General features: G+C 31.0%; 1 protein-coding gene across 1 annotated transcript in view; it reads right to left on the reverse strand.

Annotated features, from left to right (window-relative positions):
- Positions 1 to 6,322: 6,322 nt before the first annotated feature.
- The window catches only part of SLC25A40 (solute carrier family 25 member 40), a 48,180-nt gene continuing 42,064 nt past the window's right edge, over positions 6,323 to 12,438 (reverse strand). The window contains exons 10-12 of the mRNA XM_063099444.1: positions 11,537 to 11,618; positions 6,909 to 6,989; positions 6,323 to 6,537 (exon numbers count right to left, since the gene is read on the reverse strand). Coding sequence (XP_062955514.1) covers positions 6,428 to 6,537; positions 6,909 to 6,989; positions 11,537 to 11,618 — 273 coding nt within the window. The 3' untranslated portion in view covers positions 6,323 to 6,427. The remainder of the gene's footprint in view (positions 6,538 to 6,908; positions 6,990 to 11,536; positions 11,619 to 12,438) is intronic.

Genomic DNA, 12,438 nt, shown 5'->3' on the forward strand with positions numbered 1-12,438 from the left:
ACATTTTTATGTAAAAGCCAAAAGTTTTTATGTTGTAAATGTTCAATGTACATAAGTTTGACTGCTGGGAAGACCTTTGAAATTTTATATTGTTCTGGCACATGTCTGGAATTTTATTGCTTAGAGAGTTCAGTCTACTCCATGTAAACTTCTAAGTGAAAATCATAATGATCCTGCTATTTTTCATTTTAAAAATTCTTATATTTATCATTGAGGAAGTTTAAAAATAGGCTTTAAAAAACTTCCAAAGATCCCCCAAATGAATAATTCATTGCAAATTGTACATATTTATTATTCAGCTGATTTTTATATATTTGTTTAAATGTATCTTAGTGGCCAAAGACTGAGTTCAAGGTTTTATTCCAGAGACTCAAGCCATGTATTTTCTTTCACTCTTTTATTCAGTGATTAAATTTTCAAAAAAGGATGGCTTATTAATTTCATTTTTCCATTAATTTCTTCCTCAGTTCTAATGTTTAAATGCCTTGTTTTTAATATTAGGGGATGGTTCTCAGCTATACTTTCAGTGGCTTATTCAGCTTTTCTTTAACATTTATCATGCAGTATCAACTTAATATTCCACTTAACATTTTATAAATTTTGTAGGAATGTGCCTTTTAAGGCAGTTACTGACTTAATTTGTAAGGGTAATAGGGAAAGTATTTTATAGTATTTTAGGCTGTTTAGGTAAAAGGAATAAATTTATCTTTGTTTTCCAAAGATTTTCTTAAAAGGTTATCAATTTAAAAATGTGATCAGTTGTAAACATTTTTAAATGTAGAACAAATGTTGAAAAATTATCAGGAAAGATTTCAAGTTCAATTAAAGATTTGAGAAGCTTTTAAACAAGGATCAGTCATATAATCACCATACTTAATAATATATATATATATATATATATATATATGTCTAACATACTGTGCTGTTTTTTCTCCCTTGTGTACAGCAGCAATGAATTGCATCATGTGTGTCTTACATCCTCTATCATTAATCATGCCATAATCTCATTTTAAAACTGATGTTAATGTTAAAAGTCCCTACACTTCTGCAGGTAAATTAGTGTTCTTTTTGCAATTTTGGAAACAGTTACATTCATCACTAAAAATTCCACCACAGTCAAAAATAAAATTAGGTATATTTCTATAGTAAGTAATATGAGGAAAACATGATTAGTTGTGCCAAAGAAGTTTTATATATTGTTTACAAGAGGCCACGGTACTTACTGGGGACTTCATATGGCATTTTTGTTTATTAATAAAACATGACATTTAAGCTTAGTAGCTTTGACACACAGGAGGAATGTTCCTCTTAAAACAGTTTACTTCATTAAGAAGCAGCAAGAAGAGCTGACCTTACCATGTTCATTCTTTGTATTAGAAATGCAGGAATGTAAGTGGTTCTCTGCAATATTTATGTATTTGTTTGTTTATTATTTGGTGACTGGCCTGTACAGGGATCCAAACCCTTGACCTTGGTGTTACAAGGTGGCACTAACCAACTAATCTGCAATATTTAGAGTTTAGTCTCATAATTTGGAATTTAAGATAATAAATAGTAATAAGGTCAGTCTTATATGTAAGACAGTCATGACAGTGTCATTTCAGGGACAAAGGACACCTGGAAACCCTTAAAGTAAGTTACCTTAGATGTGCCAGAACATACTCAGAGCTTTAGTCCTTCAGCTTAAGGCTTTAATACCAGTAGAAATGCAAAATTTCTTGAGAAATGCTTCCTTTAATCTATTCTCAATTCTGTATACCTTAATGTAAGTGAGGTATCCAAAGCAGTTTTTAATCAGCATAGGGGATGGAAAGGAGGTATAAAATGAAGACAGTGGAAATTTGGGGAGGAGGGAGTGAGGAATGGATAAGGAAGGGAACTTTGAAAATTTTAGCCTGGCTTTGAACACTATTGCTGCTATCCTAAGAACTGTCAGAATGTTTAAATGCTTCATTATTCATGATCCACTCTCAATTTACATTTATGATCCTTTAGTAATTTTAAAAATTGTTAAATTTTTTCCATACATTTTTATAATGTAGAAGGAAGTGCAAGTTTCCATAATAAAACTTTTCAGACTTGTCTATACAATAACTTGTGCATCTTATGCTGCTAAATGCAGATTTAAACATGACATCTGAGGATCGTGACTTTTCCTCCTTTCTTGGAGCATTTAGTATAAAATTCATCTGCTATTGTGAAATTCAGGTTTCTACACAGTTCATTTCACACTAGTTAGAGGTAGTCTGTTAATGTTTGCATGAGGAAATAATGTGTATCTCAACCTTTAATTTTAGGTGGTAACTCCCCCAAAAAGAATGCTGAGTTATATAACAATATTTCCATATGTGTTTTATTGCCTTGATGTACTATACTTGTTGCATGTATATTAAACATTTTGTACCATGAATCAGTGGTCCTATTTTTTCCTTGACAAAAAGTTACCTGATTCAAGGTGTACACTGAACTTTTGTTTCAACAAATGTGGTACATGTATATTATTTCATACTTAAAATACTAATACGTAAATGGATTTGGAGAAATACTTATTTTAACTCATATCAAATTATTCTTTATTTTTTAAAAAATAACATGATATGCTTTAGAATATGCAACATATCTATTGAAATAGTACACTTTAAAAGTGGTTCTGGCAGTGTTATGGATTTAATTATAAATAGCCATTTTGTTGTAATTATATAATTGCCATTTCGTTTTCTAACCTGTGAAACAGAAACATCATCATCTTCTTGGCATCTATGTGATGGCACCAGGATGATGTCAGCATTAAATGAAATCAGGTATATAATTTCTAAGGAGGTAAATGCCAAATGCAAGCTACTAGTAATTATGATTGGCATAAATCTTCAAAAAACAAGTAAACTAAGTCAATTATTATTTAAGTCATTTTTATAAGATTTCCATACAAGTTTTCAAGTGGTTATAAATGTGTCTCGAATTCACAACTTATGAAAATATCTTTTGTTAAAGTTGCTATCATTAGGTTAAATGTCCGAATTTTGCTAAACTAACATATTAGATTACTTTGGAAGTGTCACAAGACAGCTTTAAACCTTATGGTTTTTAAAAATTTTTAAATCGTTTCAATTTGTTCTTCTGTAAGCCAAGAAGCTTCTATTTAGCTTTAGCATTTGTTCTTTTTAACTAATAGGAAAGGGAAAATAAAATGATATCTTTGTTATTATGGCACATTTTAAAAGTATATTATAATACAAACCAAAACTTTTAGATTGTTTTTAAACATGCCAAAGTATTAGAAGCCCCATTTTCCATGCTGCCAGTTATCTTTCCAAAACCCAAGTGTAACTGTTACAGCTATGTCAAAAATCTTCCTTTGGTTTCCTACTGCCTTCTTGTTCCTCCTTTGGCACACAAGGCCTCTGGATGTATTTCCATTGTCTCCTACCACATTCCCATATACCCACCTTGTGCAAGCCACGTGGACTAAATTCCACTGCCTTACTGAGACTCCCACCTCCCTCCATGTTTAATTGGATTGCCTGCCCTTCCTAATCTTAGACTTCCTGACCACTCATCTGCCTTCGGGCTGAGTAAACAACTCCTCAGATTTCCCATAACTCCCTTTGCATACTTCTATCTATCATAGCTCTGAAACCTCCTATGGACAGTGCCAATATCTGAAACATCTTATATCCAGTGCTTTGTATACTGCCTATCACATAAAAGGTCTCTATAAATATTGACAGATTAAAAAAATAAAGGAAGTAATCTTTTATTTAAAAATATTAAACGCAGGATAAAATAAACACAAAAGGCTAAATACATAAAAAGTTCATTTTAGAAAAAAAATTCAAAAGTGATACACTACACTAAACTAAACTTTCCCACATCCCTAAAAGCTGTGCCCATGAGAAAGGAAAGGAAGAATTTAATTTTATATTTAAGTAATTAAATGTATATATTAGAAAATTTGACATTAATATTAATAGAATGAAAACTGTTTTAGAAACATTACATTACCAAGAACCCTAGTATAGACTATGTTCACAAATACTGCAATTCTTGCAACATATGTACTGAAAAGACTGGGAAGACCATATGGATAAAATTTAAATTTATCTACTGATCTGAAGATCTACTGATCTGCAAATACTCATCACTGCCAATTATTGTTCCATTATTTTACAAGACAGAACTCTGAGAGAAAACTAAATTTTAATATTTTAGCTATTCCATGAACTAAGTTTATCCAGGTACACTTTCAATACAAAAACGAAGTTATTATTACAGCAAAATGCTGAAATAATTTCTAGCAAACCCTTTTTAGTTACTAATATATTTTAAAAGTATTCATGCTTCTTTACCACTTAAGTATAGAGAAAGTTTCAAATCAGCCTTCTTTTTATCCAGATACATATGTGTTAGAAAATCTACTAGGCAATTAGATTTATTTAACTTATTTTATTCATAAACAAGAATTTTTCTCAAGTGTAGTACTGGGGGTTCAGGGAGATGGAAACCTTTCTGGTATTTATAGGTGATACTAAAGTGAAATTTTGTGACTGCTTTTTGAGAATACAGTACTAAGTTTTCCGGCCTTTTTCTACCAATCAATTATCGAAAAGAAGTATAGCAAAACTAAGGTAAATTTAAATTTAATATTGTTAAACAGTGGTGTTCAAGATAAACTTTCATATATATACAGTATAGCATTACATAATGATTTTATATGAAAATATTTAGCTAGAAGCAACTTTAAGATGGCATAAAATATTTTAATGAAAATATAAGAAAGATGTATATTGCAACTTTAAGGTAAATCAACAGGATAAAATAAACACAAAAGGCTACATACACATCCTATATAGTTTATTTCTGGTGAAACATATAAACACTTTTCTACTGTAATACAAAATGCATTAATCCTCTACTGACACCATAGAAGGCTTTTCACCTAAACATATGAGGGTACTTCAAAAAGTTCATGGAAAGATTCGTATTATCTTTCAATTCTATTTTTTTCCATGAACTTTTTGAAATACCCTCATATTACTCTACTTTAGGAGGATAAAATGCTTCACATTTTCATAAAATGTACACTAACTGCAATAAAGTTCATTTTCTTATAGGATACAGATCCTGAAAAAAACAAAAATATGAATACCATTCTTATCCTGCCATAATATCCTTTTTTATCTCATTCCTAAATACAGTCATAAGCTAAATTACTTTGTCATGTACAATGACTGAAACCAATTTTGTCAAGAAAACAGCTGCTTAGGGCTGGTAAGTTAGCTCATTTGGTTAGACCATGGTGCTATAACCCCAAGGTCAAGGCAATAGCTTCTTGATTAGTCCCCTGGTCTAGCATCTAGCATACTAATGTGAGATGGCATAAAATCAAGGGACATTTTAGAATTATTTTATGACAGTTATCATAGTAATGATCTCTGTCTTGTTAGAACAAGCCAAAAGAAATGACTTAGGGCTGGCCAGTTAGCTCAGTTGGTTAGAGTGTGTATAGTAACATGAAGGTCCAGGGTTTGATCCCTATATTGGCCAGCCACCAAAAAAAAAAAAAAAAAAAAGACTTAGACAACTCCATGAACAATGATACTTGGATTAGAAGATGGCTAAAAACCAGAGCCCATTTCTCTGCCAAACTTTATTTTCACTAGTCTAAATACAATGTGGGTTTCCGCTGCACACCCAACCTTGACTGAAGTGAACATTCACTACAATCAGTAAAAACTCCCTCTCTTGCAGAAATAGTAGATAATACAGGGTCTTTTAGTAATCAAAAACGGCAGGATTCACATCATACAAAAGATTATATATTTTAGTTTGTAAAGATAAAACAGCCATAACTTTGATCAGAGAAATCCTAATTCATATGAAGCTTCAAAACAATAACATGGCAGAGGGGGGGACCTAATGCATTTGAATTAAAGAAATTAACAGGTAATATTTCGTAAGTGTGAATAATGCTATTTAATGACTGCCTTCTGTTATCTACTGATATACTGAAATACCTACGTACATGATTTAAATGTGCATAGGACTTCGGCTTTTTTCTTCTAGATTCTGTTCATCATTCAGCACACAATTCAAAAAGTTATCATGTATCTGACATATTCCCAATAAGATTAAGTTACACTGAAATGTATAATACCAAACTCTTAGTGACTGCTTTTGGTGCTAATGAGTAATTTTCTTTTCTTTACAAGAATGCTCAATGATTGTGGTTTCTGGAATATCTTTTTCAGAATGTCCAAAAATAGGATAAAATTTACTTTAAAATTAGGATTATGATTTACAGGTAAAGTAGAAATTACGATTCATTTAAATTATAGGAAAGACAAAATCATGGTGAGAGAATAATGATGAAAAAAGTTCTTGCCTAAGAGTCTCCATCTTGTTATTTCAAGTAGAAACAGCATCACTATTATTGTTGCCTTTTAACATTTTGTTTCTGGAAAAAAGCTTTTCCAAATTCATATGTACTGATCATAACTGCACATGCAGGAGCAATTTTAATTAAGCGAGGAATTAGGCCTGAAAAGAGAATAGGAAAAATCAGAACAGATTTACCTTATTTTTTAAAATATAATTTATTTGGCTTCATTCTGATACTGATCAAATTAAAAGAAGTGATATATCAAATTTTGTACCATAAATTTATAGCAAAGAACAGATCAAACTGTTCACTCCTCACTTCAATTCCATATTACATTATACAGAAATTTTACCTTATTGATAGTAAACCTACTGTCATTTAACATTTCTCTTAACATATAGCAAAGATATTTAGAAGAAAATAACAAATGTGGAATGTTACTTGTAACTTACTCCTGAAAGTTAATTTTAGAAGGTGACAGACTTAAAAGTAATAATTCTACTCGATTCAGTAAAGCAAATATTTTTACCTGCAAATAATCCAGAAAATCCATTTTTAGCAACAATGTTCTTCATTATCTCCCAGGTTGACATATGTAAAGGCATAGAAACTAAATATTAAAATAAAGAATAATGCTATTATAATTCACAACTTAATAATTTCTAATACAGATAATACATATAAGATAGTGTTTACAGCCTTCAGGGGTATATAATTTCATTACAATAAGAACAAATATGGTTACTTCAAGGTCTATTTTAAGATTTATTTTTAATAGTTGGATTCATTAAAAAGAAACTGGAAAAAGGCTGTAAGTTTAAAGGTGTATAGAAATGAATGCAATAAAGAGGAAAAAATAGAAGGCTTCCCTTGAATTGATGCTGCTTGTTTCTTAAGCTTGATGAAACTGATGGTAGTATTCTTTATACTTTTTTCCATGGCTTAAAAATACTTTATAATGAAAATTTTAAAGATTTATAAAAAACTTCATGGGATATCTAATGCCAAAGAAAAGTCCTGATAACCATTTCTTATTTAAATTTTATTGTATACAGTTTAAAAAGATTTTTTTCTTCCCAAAAAGAAGTTCTGTAGCTCATTTTTCCTAGTTGTGTCCTACTTTATAGATGTGCTAGTCTTGAAATAAATTAGACCAGTGCTATGTCCTCAAAAAGACAGATTTTAGCTAACAGTAACATCCCACTTATTTGCACCCATTCCAGCAGCTGGAAAAAAGAAAAAAAGAAAAAACAAAATAAAAAACTAATTTTGTTAATTTGTCACTGAAGTTCAAACATGAAGATTATGAATGAACTGTTCACACAAAGTTAGCTTACCTTCATTTTACATATTGATCTTAAGCAGCTGGAATTTTAAAAAGTCTAATAAGTAGACATATACCATGTAAACAATATGACAGATGACAAGCTGAAGATTTCAAAGTCTTGGTTTGAGACCAGCTGGATGATGGGCAAACAATCCTATATTACCCCGTCTAGCTTCTGTGAGGTGCATTATAAAACTCTACAAGTAATCAGTGTTTACACTGATGACAACCCTGAGTCATTAAGAAAGATTAAAATACGTACTACTAAGCAAGCCTGGGAAAAAGGGGGGGACATTACAGAAAAATATCCTTCAAAAATGGCTTTTTAGAATTTTGCCACTTAATGGAGTAGGACTCATTATTTCAAAATTTTATTTATATATAATGTCAGAATCTCTGACTGTAAAGATAATGAGGCCTTGTGATTTTAACAAGCTATACTAACAATATAGTAAATACACTGTAGCAATCCAACAGAAAGAAGTTATTTTAAAACTGTTATATTACAAAGTGCTTATGAATGAAATTTAACTTTCTAAAGAAAGTCAATGACAACTTTATACTACAAGTTGGAAACTTTTACTTCATGTTTAAATGATTTAATTTGCATTTTAGAAACACATGAAAGAAATGAGATCAAGTAGCCAGGTTATTTCTAACCTTGTAGAACTCATATCAGGGTGAAACTACTTTAACGTAAAAGAGAATAACAAAAAGAGAGTATCAACTGAATGTAAGCCAGTGCCGAGCTCTAGTGGCACCTCAACAGTTCTCCTGCCTAAAGTTTCAACATTATAGAGCTATTCCTACAAGTAATAAGCAACTTCTTACATTGTAAAGAAACACTTTTATTAAATATTTCAGGCATACAGAAAAGCACAGAAAATAATAAACACTCACTGACCATCCAAATTTATTAAATTGTAACAAGTGTATATTTCAGATACAATTGAAGCCCTCTATATATTCCTCTCTCCTCAGAGGTAAGTACTCCCTTGTCTGTCTTTATCTTCCTCATAAATTTGTTTAAATTTTTACATCTGAAAAATATATTCTTGTTTGTACGGCTTTAAAACTTTATATGAATGATATCATACTATACATTTACTCCTGCAATGTTCCTTTAGGATTATCTATGTTGGCAAGTGCAGCTATACTTTGTTCATTTTAATTGCTGTATGATATTGTGCATATATGGATTATCATGATTTACCCATTTTGCTGCCGAGACATTTGGTAGTTTCTAACTTTTTGTTATTAATAAGAATCTTGCAGTGAATATTTTTGTATATGTGCAAAGTTTCACAAGGGCACGTATCTAGGAGTGAAACTGATAACTCAAAGGACATTCCTTGATATTGCCAGATTGTTTTCCAAAGCAGTTGTTCCAAATGTATACTGTCACCATCATGGCATGAAGAGTTCCCAGTGTTCTACACCCTCCCCAACAATCCAATTGGTATAAAATGTCCTCTTAGTACTGTTCCACATTACTACTAAGATGGAGCATTTTTTAATAAGTTTATTTGCCAGGTATAACCATTTTAATGATTCTTTTATTTCTGCTTTAAAAGATTGTTTTAAATATTAAAATTAATTCACTAAATATCAAATATTAAAAATTAAAATTAAAGACGTTAAAAGAATTATATATTGTTTAAATAGTGTTTTAATATATTGAATATGTTCAGAGAAAAAGTTCAACCTCTGGAAAACAGATGGATTTGGCCCAAGCTTAAAAAGTTGAAACCAGAGATTAAATTTTTGGAAATTAAATATGAATGATGCACTCATAAATGAGGTATCTGTATTATAGGATCTGGAACTTAACTACATCCTAATGTGCTTCTGAATGCAGCCTCTTCTCCAGCAGATTTAAACACTTTGAGGATTTGGATACTGTCTCATTTATCTGTATATACCAGCATTGTCCCTGACACAGCATAGGCACTCAATCAGTAATTGACTAATGGAAGAAGAATGGGAGAAGTGGTCTCAGTGTGTTGACACAGAGATAATATTCTTGCATGGAACTGACCATCATTCTATATGCAATACTTCATGTTTTCTTTTTTGCTTAGAGATAATGGATTTGGTATAGTCGAGCTATGGAATGGAGGAAACCACTTGTAAATGAAGCCACCTTACTTATTTGGTGGGGATAAATAACAATACAAATAATGAGAATAATTATGGGCTGTTTATCACTGAAATCAGATGTGCAGTTTGCAACAGAAATTTATCTTGCTAAACCTTTAAACAATTGGTTCATAGCTGGAGGCACAGTAACAGGTAAAAGTGACCAATGATGTTAATGGAAAATTAAAAACCAACTCTTAAGTTTGGCTTCTCCTTTTGGGTTTAAATGGAGAAACACTAATTATAAAAAAGCAGTCATAGGTAAGAGTTAAATCTAATAAAGATTGGATCCCTGGTGCCAGTCTCAATAAGGATGTACAACACAATCACCTAGGGAACATTTTCAAAATACACAAGCTAGAGCCCCACCGTAGATCCATTAAATGAGAATCTACTGGGAGCGATGCCCAGCTTTAGATATAGTGAAAAAGCACCTCAGGTGACTCCAATGATTATTTACCTAGGTAAGTAGCTCTCAAACTTATAGTGTGCGTCAGAATCGACCCATACAGATTCCCTACAGGAGAATCTTCTCTCTCATCACCAATATGACCACCACTACCTCCTCAGCCATAGTCATTAACCACTTACGATAAATTACACCAAAGAGAATATTCCTACTATATTAAATAGTTTGCTTCACAGGAGAAAAAAGATTCTGATGAGCAAGAAGGAAGAATGAAACAAAATAATTTGAACTATCAAATGAGGACGGACAGGGCTTAGGCAGATAGAAGACTCATGCCTAAAACAGGGAAGTGGGAGAATCCTGGTATAATAAAATTTTGATTACCTCCAGGTTTTTTATTAGCTTCAAATATTAGAGGGGACTAGGTATTTGGTAGGTCAAAGACAAGGTTGTTAACAATACCCATCAGATTCAATTGCAGAGGTCTATAATCAATGTTTCTTTCAACATTATAAAACCTATTTTATTATTTAGGCAAAATATTATTGTCATAGGTTAGAACAGTTTATTTACATTATAACAGGCTTATCACAAGGCTTACATAACACAATTTTGTAGTGGACAGTTTCCCATGGGTTTGCTACACTTTCTAAAGAGAAATGGTGACAGAGGGGATCTAGTAGAAGCAAATAAGAGTACACTGTTAATAGAGAAGAAATTATGGGTTACAAAAAAGTAAAAATAGATGGGGATAATAGATATTTTTAAAAGTACCAAAACGAAGGAAGCTAAAAGACAAACAAAAAAGGAAAATGTATATACATACTAATGAAAAACATATTAAGAGAAAAAAGGTTTCCTAGTAATTTTCTATCCTTTATCCTAATTTGTCCTGATTTATTGTATTGGTTTATTTGAAAGAATACTTACAAGGAGAATAAAAATGAACATTTGAAATAAATGTGAAAATGAACTGTAAAAAAGAATACCATAAAACTACCTACCTTTTGACTAACAAAGAACTTATTCTTTATAGCAGGTATGAGACAACTGATAGCAGTCAAGAAACATTTAGACTTTAAAATTTCTTAAATTTTTTGTTGGGGTTTAGAGCATTTTTTCTGAGTATTCCATTCTAACAGTATATAAGATTCATTTAAATAAATAAGGCCAGAGAGGAAAAAAAAATCTTGTTTTCCTTATTTTAGATACTGCTAACTTAACATCTGGAAAGGAAAACAGAAACGGCATCTTAAAAATGCTTTAAATTATTTCAACTTACTTTTATGACATTCATATGTCCAAAGTTGTGTCTGCTTTTGTGTTTTTACTACATCAAACGGTAAAGTTGCAACAGCTGCAAACTGTCAAAAAGTAAAATTGATTAATTTAAATCTACCTTTTAATTTTTCCTAAAATATTTTATATTCTTCCAATTAGCATATTATATAATAAGGATAAAAATAAAAATCATAACAACTTTACAATGAACCAGATACATATATATATATTTAAGTTTTTGTTAAAGAAAACAGATGTATATCTTATGTGTTTCTCATGAAACTCAAAAATAGTCTCAGAAAAGTTCCCTTGCTTTCCAGAGGCCACACAGCTACTAGTGGGAGAACCAGAATTCCAACCAGACTTCTCTGACTCCAAAACCAGTATTGACAATTTCTGATGCTCCTGTATATTCCATTATTCCTTTACTTCTCATGAAGGTATTACACATATTTTAAAGCAGAAACTTTCAAGTATTGTGAGCATTTAAAACTTTTCAACAAATGTTTTAAAATTGAATACGATAAAAATTAAGTTAAAGAAAATAGACTTTCAACTTTTAGTTCTATACACCTTTTCTTTATGGGTTTTGAGTATTATCAAATATAGTTACTATGGTTCACAAATCACATTTAAAAATTTTTTTCTCAAAATGATTCAACTTTACAATCATTTCCATAATGCCTCAATTAAAGGAGGTTTTTAAATTTTTTTTTCAGTGGCTGGTCAGTACAAGGATCTGAGCCCTTGACCTTTCTTGGTGCTGTTTATTATCATCACCATGCTCTAACCAAGTGAGCTAACCAGCCAGCCGGGAGGTTCTTTTAAAAAGAATAATTAAATTCTTCTAAGAATGTTCACATGATATTTGATACAACAGCCATGAAAAGTAAAATCTGGTCT

The sequence above is a fragment of the Cynocephalus volans genome, chromosome 6 (assembly GCF_027409185.1).
Source record: "Cynocephalus volans isolate mCynVol1 chromosome 6, mCynVol1.pri, whole genome shotgun sequence".
NCBI classification, from domain to species: Eukaryota; Metazoa; Chordata; class Mammalia; order Dermoptera; family Cynocephalidae; genus Cynocephalus; species Cynocephalus volans.